Source organism: Podarcis melisellensis (genome assembly GCF_964234715.1).
Source record: "Podarcis melisellensis genome assembly, chromosome: 5".
In the NCBI taxonomy this organism is placed as follows: domain Eukaryota; kingdom Metazoa; phylum Chordata; class Lepidosauria; order Squamata; family Lacertidae; genus Podarcis; species Podarcis melisellensis.
In genome coordinates, this window is record NC_138537.1 from 34,450,052 (window position 1) to 34,466,836 (window position 16,785).

General features: G+C 45.0%; 1 protein-coding gene across 1 annotated transcript; it reads right to left on the bottom strand.

The window, feature by feature from the left end:
• Positions 1-11,666: 11,666 nt before the first annotated feature.
• Positions 11,667-15,489, bottom strand: COPS9 (COP9 signalosome subunit 9). The gene is made up of 3 exons (XM_081912024.1): positions 15,336-15,489; positions 13,543-13,615; positions 11,667-11,918 (listed from the first exon to the last, which is right to left on the bottom strand). Exons 1-3 carry the CDS (start codon positions 15,438-15,440, stop codon positions 11,881-11,883), a joined length of 216 nt encoding a protein of 71 aa, XP_081768150.1. The 5' UTR covers positions 15,441-15,489; the 3' UTR covers positions 11,667-11,880.
• Positions 15,490-16,785: the final 1,296 nt, after the last annotated feature.

The window sequence follows — 16,785 nt, forward strand, 5'->3', positions numbered from 1 at the left end:
GTTCTATTTTTTTATTTCTTTTGTGCTGAAATCAGATGGCATATATATATTCTGATCAAACAATCTAAAGCAGGGGTCAGCAAACTTTTTCAACAGGGGGCCAGTCCACTGTCCCTCAGACCTTGTGGGAGGCCAGACTATATGTTGCCAGCGTTGCCCAAATGTGATTTTTTTGGGAGGGAGGGGTGTGTTTCCTCATACACCCACGCTGCTTCCTTTGTGTTTTACACATTGACAGTTATTATTTCTCTTGTAAGGCGGGGTGGGGGGCTGAGGTAAGCGCGCCATTGCTGTCAGCCCTGGAGAGCGAGTGCTCGTGTGTGGGTGAAGGGAAAAGCCATTGGCCATGCTAAGTCAGGCCTGTGCCGCTCATGCAAAAATGAGGGAAGACGAGGCGGCTGCGGCTATTTACCTTTCCATGGCTTGTACTGTGTAGCTAACAAGTGGCCTCCCCACCAGAGTGCAGAACTGTTTTGGAGTGCAGCCATCCAGGCACTCCCCACTTCCTTTGGTGGGGAGCACCGCCGCCACAGACACCAGCGGGCGTCTCTCCTGAGGTGCCTCCGAGCCCCTGATGCCACAACTGCCTTTCCTAAGGTCCATGGTAGAAATCCGATCTGTGGCTCCTTTTCCCTCTTCCCCACCCTGGAAGAAAAGATTGCTGTGTGCGCGTGACAGACGGAGAAGGGGCTTGTCTCAAGCAGCCGCCCACCTCACTTTTGACCCCCAAGCCGGGCTGAGTCACAAAAACCATTGCACACTGCCTGGATCCCTGGAACATCCGCGGGCTGGATCTAGAAGGTTATTGGGCCTGATCTGGCTCGCGGACCTTAGTTTGCTGACCCATGAGCTAAAGTACTATGAACTATACAATATTCATAGTGAAACCAATGATACATACTTGCTATTATTCCTTTAAAGAACACTTATCCTGGTTGTTAATGATTCAAAATATCTGTTGGTTTTTGTTCATCAGCTTCCTTGCAATTCTCTGTCAGTCTTTCCCCACCTTACGGACATAACCATTACAAAATCTATTTTCTTTTGAGAGAATACCTATGTGTTGCCCATGTGTTTTCAGTTTTCTGTGATACATTCACATACCTTCTCTCTCTCTCTCTGCCACACACAGAGCCTTCTGGTTAGCTACTTGCCTGACAGTCTTCTTTTGTGATAATAAGAAAAGCTTGTGGAAAGTTTCATTTTCAGCAGAGTTTGCCCAAAGCTCACCGCATATCTGAATCCATCAGAAATGCCCTTGCAGGGAGAGAGTTACTTAACAGCCACAAAATTTAAAGAGAAAAAATGTCAACTTCCAATTTAGCAATGTTAAACATTACCTTTAATAGTATCAAATGCAGCAAAGTCAGGAAGCCCCACTGGGCATATTAATGTAAAGAGCAGGAGGAAACAACCACAATGAAACACAAGAGGACTAAGGATATAAAAAAGGGACTAGAATAATGACTTTGAAACATTTGTTATTTATTTAGTTCAACAGTTTTTATACCACAGAATCGTAGAGCTGGAAGGGACACCAAAGGTCTTCTATTCCAACCCTGTGCAATGCAAGAATCACAACTAGAGAGTTTGGATTTGGATTTGGAATTGATATCCCGCTTTATCACTACCCTAAGGAGTCTCAAAGTGGCTCACAATCTCCTTTCTCTTCCTCCCCCACAACAAACACTCTGTGAGGTGAGTGGGGCTGAGAGACTTCAGAGAAGTGTGACTGGCCCAAGGTCACCCATAAGCTGCATGTGGAGGAGCGGAGACACGAACCCGGTTCACCAGATTACGAGTCCACCGCTCTTAACCACTACAGATGACTATCCAACCTCTATTTAAAAACCTCCAATGAAGGAGAGTCCACCATCTTCCAACTTAGTCCATTCTACTGTTGAACAGCAATTGTCAGAAAATTCTTCCTAATGTTTACTCGGTGGGGTTCTCCTTGCACAGGCTCTGCCCCTCCCCAGCGGCACCCACTGAAAGGGTATAAGAACCCTAAATAAACCAATTCTGGAGCAGGATGGAGCAGGGCTAGTGATGGATCCAAAGACTCACAAGTCAGTTTAGTTCCTGGAACAGGGCCTGATACATGTCTCTGATTTGAACGCTTGGAGTTGGTGAAGCAAAATAGGAGAAAAATATCTTCTGCCATGGACAGCAGTGGAGAACTGACTGCTCCACACACTCCACACAGTTAGGATTGCCTGTAAATTTTTTAATCGAAACCTCTGAAATTGTTAAAAGATCATTGACCTTTTTAAAAAGCGCAGGTAGAATTACTGTACAGTGTTTAAAACAACCATAAGGAATTACTCTTACTACATTGCCTTTTCACAGTTCAAGCCGGTCTGTACCCACGAGTGATCCCTTGGATCTTGCTGAATATTTTCCAGCGAACAACTGAAATATAAAGGATCCCTTGCTTTAGCTCATTTAAACTGCTCAAAAGTTGAGAGAAATGGGGATATGATGCAGTCACTGCAAGAGTCCACAAGATGGTGCAAAGATATCATCCCTTTGTACAAAAACTCAAATACTTGTTTGCTAGACAATCAACTAGTAATGCATGGAGGTAGCTGAAACTCAATTTATCTCCCCCCCCCCCAAAAAAAATCAAAATTCCATTTAGCTTATCTTGGTTTTACCATTTCAGTCTAGGTGACTCTCTATTTGCCACGTTTCCCATATGTCTATTAAATATACCCAACCGTTGCATCCCAGGTTATTGCCTTAAGAAACATCGCTCAGGTGTGCCTTTGTAACATTTTAGTGCATTGTAAAAACACCATCTGTATCCCTGAGGCATTGGGAGCTTCTATGGCACCCAAAGGAATTATAAATTAGGAGCTCTCTGTTTATGACCCAATGGCTCTTCCGTATAGATGGGATTAAAAAGGTAAAGGTGTGGGAGGGGGGCTAACCGTTAGGTCCAGTCACGGACGACTCTGGAGTTGCGACGCTCATCTCACTTTACTGACCGAGGGAGCCAGCGTAAAGCTTCCGGGTCATGTGGCCAGCATGACTAAGCCAGCATTACTAAACCAGAGCAGCGCACGGAAACGCCTTTTACCTTCCCACAGGAGTGGTACCTATTTATCTACTTGCACCTTGACATGCTTTGACTGTCCGGGGCGATTTAAAAGCCCCCGGACGGCTTTTGAAGCCTCCCCCCGCCGCCCGGCATCGGGGCATCGTCCCGATGCCGGGCGGCGGGGCAGGAACGCCTCCCCCCGCCGCCCGGCTTCGGGGCATCGTCCCGATGCCGGGCGACGGGGCGAGAAAGCCTCCCCCCCGCCGCCCGGCATCGGAACCATGTCCCGATGCTGGGCGACGGGGCGGGAAAGCCTCCCCGCGCCGCCCGGCATCGGAACCATGTCCCGATGCCGGGCGACGGGGCGAGAAAGCCTCCCCCCGCCGCCCGGCATCGGAACCATGTCCCGATGCCGGGCGACGGGGCGGGAAAGCCTCCCCCCGCCGCCCGGCATCGGAACCATGTCCCGAAGCCGGGCGGCCGGGCGGGAAAGCCTCCCCCCGCCGCCCGGCTTCGGGGCATCGTCCCGATGCCGGGAAGTGGGGCAGGAACGCCTCCCCCAGCCGCCCGGCTTCGGGGCATCGTCCCGATGCCGGGCGGTGGGGCAGGAACGCCTCCCCCTGCCGCCCGGCATCGGGGCATCGTCCCGATGCCGGGCGGTGGGGCAGGAACGCCTCCCCCAGCCGCCCGGCATCGGAACAATGTCCCGAAGCCGGGCGGCCGGGCGGGAAAGCCTCCCCCCGCCGCCCGGCTTCGGGGCATCGTCCCGATGCCGGGCGGTGGGGCAGGAACGCCTCCCCCAGCCGCCCGGCTTCGGGGCATCGTCCCGATGCCGGGCGGTGGGGCAGGAACGCCTCCCCCAGCCGCCCGGCTTCGGGGCATCGTCCCGATGCCGGGCGGTGGGGCAGGAACGCCTCCCCCAGCCGCCCGGCTTCGGGGCATCGTCCCGATGCCGGGCGGTGGGGCAGGAACGCCTCCCCCAGCCGCCCGGCTTCGGGGCATCGTTCCGATGCCGGGCGGTGGGGCAGGAACGCCTCCCCCAGCCGCCCGGCTTCGGGGCATCGTTCCGATGCCGGGCGGTGGGGCAGGAACGCCTCCCCCCACCTCCCGGCATCGGAACGATGTCCCGAAGCCGGGCGGCCGGGCGAGAAAGCCTCCCCCCGCCGCCCGGCATCGGAACATGTCCCGAAGCCGAGCGGCGGGGCGAGAAAGCCTTTGTCCCCCCTGCCTGCCTTCCCAGGGGCTTTTAAATCGCCCCGGACAGCGGAGAAGTCCTCCGCTGTCCCGGGCGATTTTAAAATGCCGCCCGCCAGAAGAGGTCGGGGGAAGGCGTTTTCCATAGGAACGCATTAATTGATTTTCAATGCATTCCTATGGAAAACCGTGCATCGCAAGACGAAAAACTCGCAAGACGAAGAGACTTGCGGAACGAATTAATTTCGTCTTGCGAGGCACCACTGTAATTCTATATTTTCCTTTCCCTTGACATTTTAGCACTCATCAATTTTACAACAATTTTTAAGGTATACTTTAAATTTCTTCCAGTCTTCTTCCACCGTCTTTTTCTTGGTCACGGATTCTGCCAGTCATCTCCGCCAGTCCCATGTAATCAATCACCTTTGTCTGCCATTCTTCCAGTGTGGGTAGTTCTTGTGTCTTCCAATACTTTGCTAAAAGGATCCTTGCTGCTGTGGTGGCGTACATAAAAAAACGTCCTATCCTTCTTTAACACCAATTGGCCGACCATACCCAGGAGAAATGCCTCTGGTTTCTTATGAAAGGTACATTTAAGTACCTTCTTAATTTCATTATAGATCATTTCCCAGAAGGCTTTAATCTTCGGACAGGTCCACCAAAGGTGATAAAAGGTTCCTTCAGTCTCATTACATTTCCAGCATTTATTATTGGGCAAATGATAGATTTTTGCGAGCTTGGTTGGGGTCATGTACCACCTGTAAATCATTTTCATAATATTTTCTCTTAAGGAATTACATGCCGTAAATTTTATACCGGTGGTCCATAACTGTTCCCAATCCACAAACATAATGTCATGACCAATGTCTTGTGCCCACTTAATCATAGCTGATTTGACAGTCTCATCTAGTGTGTTCCATTTCAACAGCAAGTTGTACATTCTTGATAAATTCTTAGTATTGGGTTCTAACAGCTCTGTTTCTAATTTGGATCTCTCCATCTGGAAGCCAATTTTCCTGTCCTGTTTAAACACCTCCATTATCTGATGGTAATGAAGCCAATCTCGTACTTTAGACTTTATTTTCTCAAAACTCTGTAATTTAATTTTTCCACTCTCTTGCTCTAAAATTTCACAGTATTTTGGCCATTTAGATTCCATATTAGGTCTTTTCACCTCCTTAGCTTCCATTGGTGACAACCACCTAGGGGTTTTATTTTCCAACAAATCCTTATATCGAATCCAAACATTATATAATGTTTTCCTGACAATATGATTTTTAAATCCTTTGTGAGTTTTAACCTTGTCATACCAGATATATGCATGCCAACCGAATCTATTATCAAATCCTTCCAAATCCAAAATGTCTGTATTCTCAAGAAGTAGCCAGTCTTTCAACCAGCAGAAAGCTGCCGATTCATAGTACAGTCTTAAGTCCGGCAGGGCAAACCCCCCTCTGTCTTTTGCATCAGTTAATATCTTAAATTTTATTCTGGGCTTTTTGCCCTGCCAGACAAATTTAGATATATCTTTCTGCCACTTCTTGAAACAGTCCATTTTATCCACAATCTGTAATGTCTGAAACAAAAATAGCATTCTAGGCAATACATTCATCTTAATTACAGCAATTCGGCCTAACAAGGAAAGTCCCAAATTTGACCATATTTCTAGATCTTTCTTTACCTCTGTCCAACATTTGTCATAATTGTCTTTAAATAGGTTCACATAATTTATGCATCTAAGGATACTGCAAAAAGCACAAGAGAATGGCAGCAAATTCCATTTAAAAATCCCCAGAATTTAGACAATTGCATTGCTATTTTTTATATATAAAAAATACATTGATTTTATTCTACAAAATCCCATGCATGCAGTTCAGTCTTCCTGGTGTTTATAATATTGTGGCCATGCTTCAGTGCAAGGTAAAGGTAAAGGTACCCCTGCCCGTACGGGCCAGTCGTGTCCGACTCTAGGGTTGTGCGCCCATCTCACTTAAGAGGCCGTGGGCCAGCACTGTCCGGAGACACTTCCAGGTCATGTGGCCAGCATGACGAAGCTGCTCTGGCGAGCCAGCACCAGCAGAGCACATGGAAACACCGTTTACCTTCCTGCTATAAAGCGGTACCTATTTATCTACTTGCACTTAGGGGTGCTTTCGAACTGCTAGGTGGGCAGGAGCTGGGACCGAAAGACGGGAGCTCACCCCGCCGCGGGGATTCGAACCGCTGACCATGTGATCGGCAAGTCCTAGGCACTGAGGTTTTACCCACAGCACCACCCACGTCCCACTTCAGTGCAAGGCAGAGGGCAAAAATAACCCAAGGCACTGGTGATTTAAAAAATCTGAGTTTTTCTTACATTTCCCTGATCCTTGGTACTGAACCCATTAAACAAGGCCACACCACACACGCACTTGTAGTTAAGTGCTGACATCATGTGGAATACTAATAGCGAACTCAGCCTCCAGTGTGCTCCCATGGCATTCTTGTCTCGAGGAATATTCCCAATACTATCAGTGCCTGGATCACTGATCAATGAAAAGCAGATTAGATCCATCTGGCTGAGGTGAAAGACCTCTTTCTCGTGCTTTCCCCACCGAAATGAAAAGGAAACCCGTGGTGTTTGCGCCTTCCTCTGCGCAGCCTGAACTGTGACCTACCTGTCTTTCAGCAATACCAGCCGCAGCGCTTTTAATCATCTCTCTGCGGGGACCCTGAAAAGAATGTCCTAATTGCTGCCCCCAATTGCTCCCTGCAATGGGGGGTCTCCCTCTTAATGACTGCATGATGCAGTTCTGCTTCAGAGAGCTGCTCTTGTGACCCGCTGGGCTCGTCCCTTTCAGAGCAGCTTGCACAGCGCAGTGCAATCAATAGCTTGACAGAAGCGCCGAAAAGGTCCCGCAATCATATTAACAGCAAGGAGGAAAGACTTGTCTGTCACAGTGCTTTTGACAGAGAGGGAAGTATCATGGGGCGAGTTCCTCCCTAGCAGCTTCCGCCGTAGCTGTATCATGTCTGACGGTGGGAATCCTTGTTTTTCCTGCAATTCAAATCCAAAAACATTCATGTTGCCTTATAAGAGCGGCGAGGAACCTCAAAGCAGCAACGCCCACCTTTCCCAGGTCTAATGTATATGATGTCAGGGGCCGGAAATGGCTAAAAGGATAGGGAGCACATTCCCGATTCTTCCTATGTCACAAAAAGTTGGCGCTTTTTTTAATTTGGTGCCTTTTCCTGTCACCTCGCCCATGTTAAAAGTTCAGCTGAAAAATTTAACTGGTTAGCAGAGAAAAAAATGGCTACTGTATTTCTTTTACTTTGTAACTTGTTAATTCCCAAGGCTGCACATGACACACATAATAAACACAACAAAGACTCTTGTAGTATCTTAATGCAATGCATCTTAAGGACTGTTTTGCAGATTTCCATCCCTAATCATGTGTAACTCAGGATAACACTTCAGTGCATCTGATGGAGCCACTGCACAACTGTGATGGGCAAAGACACAACAGGTGATGTTTTTCATTCTGTACAGATCTTAAAAGATATAGAAATCCCTGCAGAGTTTGAACCTCTTTTATGCAAATTTTCTTGGACAAGGCTAAAGTGTCGTGCTAATAACTCTGTAGAACAGGAACTCAGCCAGTTCTAAGCACATGTTGTAAGCCAACTACCGTATTTAGAACTGTCCCTCGTGAAAGTGTGACCCTCCTGTTCCCTGCACTGAATTTCTTTAAAACTCCCAAAATGGCCTCTGGTCTCCCATCAAGACAAGAAAGCAGCGATCCTTTTTTCTACAGCAAAGTTAAAAAGCAAAGGGACATAAATATTCTCTGTGCTGTAAAAGGACACAATTCAGGGCAATAAAAAGACAGATGAGCAGGGCAGCTGGATGCAAAAGATTGGTGGAATTTTCTACCTTTATGAAGGGTTTTTGTTTTTTTGCTGTTGTTACATTGAAATACGTACAGCAAACACTACCAGTTCAGATTCCTTCTTTTACAGTTACACCTGTCCCTTTGCTTCTCTTCTTCCTAGAAGTGAAGTTATGCCCTGTATATATCTTGTAGTGTGGCAGCATCTACACTGTGCAACTCCCAGCCTATTGACACCAGGCAGGCGCTTTTACTGTACTGTTTTCAGTGCCTGCTTAAAAAGGGGCCTTGTTTAGGCAAGCCTATTCAGACATGCAGAAGCTACATGCATTTCATCTCTTTTTAGCTACTGCTGATTTGAATCATCTTTTGTTTTTAAATACCTGCTTTTTTAATAAGAATTTTAACATTTTAATATATACTCTTGCAAACAGTTTACAGGCTGTCTTACGATTCGTTATCTATGACAATCAAGCAGCATATAGAACATTGTCTTAATTAAATAAATAAAACAAAGAGCCAGCAGATGGCGTAATACAGGTTATTGGGCCTAAGGCAATGGGTGCCTTCTTTCATTGCCCGGACTATTATTTTTGTTTCGTTTTGTTGTTTCGATTCTTATACCAACCCACTTCTTTTTAAAATAAGTCAATCTCATTACAAGTTACAACCAGGGCAGATCATTTGTACTATTCATTGTCATAACCGCAACTGAGGACTTAGCAATTCGTCTGCAGTTGTTTTGTTACATCCATTCACATTAAGTAAGCGGAAAAGGTATCACAGCCTGTGGAAGTTTCTTTAAAGGTCTACACAAACTCTCGAATCCTATTGATTGCTCTCTCTTGACATAAAATTAAGCATGTGCATATATTTTTTGCAGAGTCACAGACTTGCTTCTGTTAATGAAAGCAGAACTGGGGGGTGGGGTGGGGGTTACATAGGGAGATTCCCTACCTGATGGGAAAGCCCCAAGCTTACTAAATTTTGAGAATTATATATTTGCTTAAAGAAATCAGTGAGTAAGTAGTGCATGCAGACATAGACACAGACAAAATGTAAATTGCTGGAAGATACCCAGGTCACAATGAAGCTGGAATTAGAATAAAAGCCAGTTTCTTAAGCTACTGTCTAACAGTTGTTCATTTGCACCACCTCCATGTAGTGAATGCAGGTAGAAGAAACAGAATCACATCTTTTCTTAGAATTGTAGAGTTGGAAGGGAGCGGGAGTGTCATCTAGTCCAACCCCATGCATGCAGGAATCTTTTGCCCAAAGCGGTGCTCAAACCCACGACCCTAGGATTAAGAGACTCATACTCTACCGACTGAACTATCTGCTGACCGCACATTCAGCATCACTGAAAAGGGGATCCAAACACCTGCAGCTATATTTACCTGCAGCTCTTCCTAGCAATTAGAAGCCCCAATTGTCCTTGTTCAATTATATAGGCCTCTAAATGTGTGTTTTTCTCCTTCCTAGGAGCATCCCCAATACTTGCTGAAAGAAAATTGCTCTTTGGTCTTCAAGGGGTGGCATGGTCTTTAAAAACAAAACAAACTTCCAATCATTTTTGGAATAAAACCTTTTGGGATGTTTCCCATCGGTCACTAGTTTGCCACTAGTGAGGCCACAATTGCTGAGATTTTCTATGAACGTTTTTGTTCTCCAGTTTTATGTCTCTTCATAGTTAACTTCTGTGAATGCCTCATTAAGGAGGAAGGCATAAAATGGAAAGGCTTCTCTGAAGGAATAGACTTCCCTGAGGCCCCTGTATGTATTCATCGTTATTTTTATTATTTTAAAAACCTTGTCATACTTCAGTGCGATATTTTTGCCTCTCTGTGCATCATTTACAGGTACATACCTTGCATCCCATGTGTCGTTTTGCAGCCCCTTTCAATCACTTTGGGAGATATCTTTGGGGAGCTCTTCAATATCTGCTTTGGTTTCCATCTCCGAGCAATTTGTCGTCATGAGCAAACTGGGCCATCTCACTGCTCAACCCTCCCTACTTCCAGATAATGAACAAGTTAAAAAATCTGTCCCAATGCAGATCTTTTGAGTGTCTTCTTCCTTTCTTCCATCCATCAGGTAAGTACGTGTTTACCTTAAGTGATAGTAACTGAAGTCACTGCATGCTACACTTTTTCTTCCAAATGTCCTTCTCCCTTTTAAGATCACCTTCAGGATTTTGGTCATAGATGAGATAGTATGCTTCCAGTACTACATTACTATTTGAGTCAAGTCAAATTTATTCCATCCGCTCACAGTGTTACCCCATCCCCCCTCATGTGCCCTTTATTACATAGTTTATCTTGCAGCTTTCACTGTCCCAGCTGTTCACATGTGGAGGTCTGGGATGTGGAGTGTTGTTCATATGCAGCATGCGGAGCTCTGTGCCAGGGGAGTGCTGCTGGTGTTACTCTGTAGGTACAAGAAACAGCAGGACACCTCCTCCCAGTCCAAGATCTTCTCAAAGCCAGCACAAAGGTTTGGACTGGAGTATCAGCCATTAGCTGTATTGCCACTGTCTTCGCTGCGTGCAGAACATTGCAAATTGGTTCCAATCTGTTTTATTCAGTTTGGGGAGTGTGAGAATACTTTTAATGGTTTATGTCAGGTTTGGTCTTAATCTGGAGTATGTGTGTCAGGTTTAAGTATACTACCCTTGTAGGAGCCCTGTTCTCAAACTTGATACAGCATTTCCCACTGGTAAATGTGAAAAACCAGAGAGGAGCAAGACTTTGTTAAAATATAAAGATGAAACTCTTGCAACATTCTCATTCTACTATGTGAAGTTTATTACATTAGATGCATATAAAGAAAGTGGGCAGATAACTCAATGTAAAAGCATTTTTTTATTCTTCCGCCGGAGACCTCATTTTCAGATTCACTACTGCTTTTCTGATTTTGGTAATAATACTTTGTTCCACTTTGCTGAGAGCTCAGATTAATATACACAAAGAAAACCAAGCACCATTGTACTGGAGCCTGTGTTTTGATGTGCTGCATGTGGCTTTAGAATGTGTCAAAGAAAATAGCCAGCTTCCCCACAGACTGAGGAAGCAACGCGAGCACAATTGAGATATTCATCTAAAAATTCTGCTCTATTTTGGAGGAAATATTCTGAATGCACCATAAAGACTCTTCAGTATTTATGGAAAAGTCTTGTCATAAACCACCAGTAGTTAGAATAAGTTACAAAATAAAGAACCATACAATGGCAAGAAGCCAAATGAGCTCTAATACAAGATTTACTCATATTCTACAGGAATATTTTCATTGGCCAAATATGCTGGGCTCCCTGGCTAAACTGGGAGTGAGGAAAGCACACACTTGGAAGTATAGTCCCAATGATCTTTCAACATGCCACTCACAAGTAAATGGATTTAGGATCGAGGTGTTAAAACCTCCCACTTGCTTCTAATTTTATTGTTGGGTATTTTACTAAAAATGCTACATCCTATGCATACAACATTCCAAATAACATTAAGAAAAAGCCATATTTCCAAGGGCAACAACCAGTAGTCAACTGCATAATCAGACATGAGAGGTTTTGTTCAGATTTTATTGAAGCAAGCCTGCACAACTGCACATCTAAACATTATAAGAGGAAAATAGCTCCACAATTCTCTTCAACCACCTTTGGCCATTTCAAAGTGCTCTTTCATGGCTTGGAGACAATATTCACATTTTCCTATCTTTTGTTAGGAATAGAGTCTGCTTCTACAAGAAACTTAGGTATTTAGCACAGCAGGAAGTTGAATTTCACTGGATATCGTCATCATCAAACATATCTTCAAAATCTAAGAAAAACAAGGCAGTGAATTAACATCATGCATATTAATTATTCTGATTTTTAAAAACAATTCTGAAGAGCTAAGCAACAATGCAAATTTCCCAGTAAAGTGAGAGACCTGAATCCAATTATCAAACTGTACAATAGATTCAATTGAAACCAGGAAGGAGGTTATTATTTATGGGAAAGTCTCCCTGCATGAGCGTGATTCTCTGGATACAACCCAGTGAGTTATGTTGTAAGCCTTGATATATGGACAGTTTCTTAAAATGGCTTCCTCCATCCCACCCTGTTTTAGATATTCAGGTTCCCACAAGTATGAACTCATACCACTCTCTCAGCCACAGTCACTTCTGGTTTCCTTACCATAGTTATTTTGCCCTCTCTGTAGCTATTATTTGTGCAAACACATATCTCTTCCATTCCTTAAGTGCCTTTGCAGGTGATGCACTTTGAAGCAGGCAAAGGAAACACCAAAACTCAGTGCAACACTACAGAAAACCTCCCCTATGCCCCCTGAAATTATGGAAAGCCAAAGGAAGGAAACTGTGCGCTGCTTGTCAGCAGACTTAAGGGCACTTCCCCAGAAAGTGGGTTTGTGGAAGCTTGCCCCGCATGTTCATTATAAGGGCTACTGAAAGTCACCAAAAACAATATACTGTACTAAAATGGTTACCATATGGAACCCACCAAGTCACATTTACTAAGTACCCCTGGGTTGTATTCAACTAAGTGTTATTTATTTATATCCCACCTTTTTCTCCAAGGAGCTCAAGGTGACGTTCATGGTTTTACCCCTCCTCATTTAACCCCCCAAATAACTCTGTGAGGTAGTTTAGGGTGAGAAGCAGTGACTGGCCCAGAGTCACCCAGTGAGCTTCATGGCCGAGTGAGGATTTGAAGCCTGGTCTCCCAGGTCCTAGTCCGACACTCTGAGTTGGCCCACTGAAACGAATGGACCTAAGTTAATCATGCCCATTCATTTCAATAGGCTTACTCTTGAGTATGACCAACATTGGATACAATGGAGTGGATATTCACCACATGGACCCCAAATTACAGTCTCATCACACTAGCTCTGGGCATTTCTGGAATAAACAGCTATAAATAAATGCAATTTGACGGATCAGCATACATTCTCCACATGTTACTATCACCATGCAGAAGCATTTCCCAGTAGTTTCTATATATCTGGCAACTCATTTAATAATAAAACTCCCCCCTCAAGAAAACCCCAAGACACACAATTGCCCTGGCACATGTATTTTGAGTTTAACAGATAATTTTTTTAAAAGTCTCCATCTATGGCTTAACCCTCCCCTCCTGCTATGGAAACTTTGTCCTCAGACAGGTTTTAGGCTTTAATTAAGGGAAGAAGACCCTATGATCCTCCAGATACTGCTGACCTCCCACTTCTACCATCCCTGGCCATTAACCATGCTGGCTGGAGATGATGGGAATTGGGAGTTAGGATTCCAACAATTCTGGAGGGCCACAGGCCACACATACTTTAACTTCTAAATGGAAGCTTTTTTCTAAGTACTGGTTAGGAAATCAATTTACAATCTGCTGGACAGTGGCTAAAATAAACATGATGGGTTTAATAATTTAAAGATGTAAGTAATACTTACTATTAAAGAAGTCTGCATGTACTGCCTTTTCATTGGCAGCTAAATCCATCAACAAACCTGTACTTCCACCAGCCTGAGAAAGAATAGTATTTAATCAAGTATAGCAGCAATATACAGAGAATCATTATTGCACTGTTCCATATACCCTTTCATCTTGGATCTCAAACTTCCAAATCTGACTGCCTATGATTTTCTGCCACTATACACTTTCATCTCCTGCAGCCCTTACTGCAGTATAGTAGTTTAATCAGGCTTGACCCTCATTTTGTCCCTTTCAAGTGAAAGGATGCAAATAATCTTTTCATGCCCTAGGCTCCTTTGGCTAAAGGTGTGGGGTAAATAATAGCAATAATGGGAAAGCACCTGCCCAGAAATAATAATGGAAAATGAATTGCACAGAAATCCATCAGTGTGCCAGGAGATGCCCTGCTGGGGAGATCTGCAGAACAGCAATGGAATAGAAGCAGTACCAAATGGAGCTTAGATTATGCCAGATCCAAATTTTTCAAAGTTGACCCAATAAATAGCTGACTAGGAAAAGCTACTTGCCTGGCTGATGCCATTTTGGTACCAGGCACAGATCTTTTTTTATTTCCCCCATCTTTTAACTGTTTTTTTTTTGGAAGAAATAATTGTCACACCCAGGAAAGAATAATGATAACAGAGTTCCTCACTTGAAGTTTTACTAATTACTTAATGTAACAACACAAATAGAAATCATCAAGAATGCAGCTGTTCTATAAGGGTTTATAAATTTAACTGGAATGTAACTGAAATTAATAAGATTTTGGAATGCAGAAAAAAACATTGTTATAATGGGGCTATTATTGGAATAATATTGGAAAACTAATAGCAACTTATTTGTTTTTTTAAAGAGTAAAAGCATAATGCGAGGAAGTCTCATTATTAAAACTCTGATCCAATGATCAGATGATGATTAAACATCAAACTAAAAAATGCCTTCCAACTGTTTCTGAAGAACAATGCAGGTGACAGATGTTCATACACTGCCTTTATATGTTTAATTGTCATTCTGTTTTACTGCATGGCTTTTTAGTTCGTAACTTTTCCATAAGGCATCCTGACAGCAAATACTACTGGAAATAGAGAGGATGCAATGCTCACTTCTTGACAATGCATCCATACTTTCATTTTCTCCTCCTCATAAGACTCACAGACAACTGGATCAAGTTGCTAGGGGGAAAATTAGCAACAAAAGGCTGAAGTTATTTTTGCCTCCCAGAGATATTCCTCTCTGTCTTTTTCAAAACCTCAGTATTATACAGGAAGCTCGAGCGTGCCTGTGGAACCCAAGTGCAAGCATGGGAGATGGGGAGCAGAACACGGGGGGTGGGGGACTGAAGGTTGGCCCCCAAAAAATCCTATCTCACCTTCACACATATTATCAGCGCATTTTTATGTCTGTTATATTCTATCGGTATTCAATTGTGGGGTTCCCCCCCCCTACGCTTTTATTCTGTTCATGTTTTTTATCTGTAAGCCGCCTCGAGTCCCTGTCGGGGGGGGAGGGAGGCGTGGCACAAAAAAATTAAAAACAAACGAACACCCACCCTCCGGCCAGCCTTAGAAAGGTAAGAGGTGCCTCGCTGGATCAGGCCAAAGGCCCACCTAGAAGACCCTTGAGAGACGCCCCCCCCCCCCCGCAGCACCTCTCCCTTTACACCCGAGGAGGGGAAAGAACCAGAGAAAAAGCCCAGGCCGCGCGGGGGTTTTAAGCAAGCGGCAGCCCCGCGCGAGACCCCGCCTTTTGCACCCGGGGCTCAACCGCTCACCTCGTCGAGGTCCACGTAAGGCCCCGCGCCCTCAGGGAACATCTCGTCCACCGCCGGCTTCATGTCTACGACCCTCTGTAAAACTTTCCGGCTACCCTCCAACATCCGGGCGGAGCTTGAAGCAGCTTCCGGTCTCTCTAGGCGCGCGGGGGAGCGCCGTCTCTATGGCGTTCTGCGCCGGGCTCCTTTGGAAGGGGGCTGGCGCTCCTCTCCGCGGGCAGCGGCGGCGTTTCTTGCTCCCTCGGCGCTGCGCGGCGGGAGGAGATCCTGGCACCGCTTGGGAAGAAAGGGGAGCGACAGCAACGCCGCTTCTCCCCATCTCAGCTCTCAATTTATCCGGAGGAATAACTTTTACAAATTGGGCTGTTGTTAAAGCTTACCTGGGAATACGTCCCATTGGACTCAGCGGGGCTTGAATCAGAGAATTGAAATCAATAAGAAATAAATAAAACAATCAAACCTTCAATTCTAGAACGCGGGGAGGGGCGAGGACGGACCTAAATTATATAATTTGGTATTTGAATTATTGGTATTAGTGCTTTTTTTCTTTTAAAAAAATGTTTAGGAGTACAGCCATACCTCGAATTACAGATGCTGCAGGTTGTGTTTTTTCGGCTTATGGACACGCCAAAAATCAGAAGTACCGGAACGGGATACTTCTGGGTTTCAGCGGTCGTGCATGCGCAGAAGTGCTAAATCGCGCTTTGCGCATGCGCAAAAGTGCTGGATCGCAACCCGCGCGTGCACAGACGCGGCGCTGCAGTTTGCGAACGTGCATCCCGCATGGATCGCAACCCGAGCATCCACTGTACTTTCATTTTCCTACTCATATTGAAATACGTCCCCTCAATGAGGCCAAACTTAGATTCACAAAATGTTTAGGGGTATGCGTACCCCCAGATAAAAAGCACTGATATTAGTAATTGTATTATGAATTGGTATTGTTATAATGAGGCTATTATTGGAATGTAATTGAAAACTAATAAAAATTGTTATAAAAAAGACTCATAGAATTGGAAGGGACCACGAGGGTCATCCATTCTGACCCCTGGCGATACAGGACTCTTTGTCCCCACCCCTAAAGCTGGGCTCAAACTCACAACCCTGAGATTAATAAGAGGCCCATTGTCCTCCAACTGAGCTATCCAGAGGGTTTTAGAATTTTACTGTTGAAAAGCTTTAAAAAGATTCAAAGGAGGTAGACAAAGGCGTGAAAAAATGCCAGTGCGGTTGCTTTAAAAAATAAAAATAAATCACTCAGCCCACCTTGTGGGGAACAGAGTGGCAGGGAGTTGGGGGGATTGTGCAGGATGGCATGGGGTCCCCAGATGCCACTTTGTCCAGGGCACCTCAGACCTGGAAGCATCACTGCCTACTGCTATTCCTCAGAAGCTGCTTTATACCCAGAAACTACAACTAATCCAGAATGCCGCAGCTAGACTGGTGACTG

Excerpts from the sequence above, each read along its gene's own strand:
- COPS9 (XM_081912024.1), bottom strand. The coding sequence starts at position 15,440 with ATGTTGGAGGGTAGCCGGAAAGTTTTACAGAGGGTCGTAGACATGAAG. Across the intron at positions 13,616-15,335 it reads CTTACGTGGACCTCGACGAG|GCTGGTGGAAGTACAGGTTT; the intron begins GTGAGCGGTTGA and ends ATTCTTTCTCAG. Across the intron at positions 11,919-13,542 it reads ACATGCAGACTTCTTTAATA|ATTTTGAAGATATGTTTGAT; the intron begins GTAAGTATTACT and ends TGTTTTTCTTAG.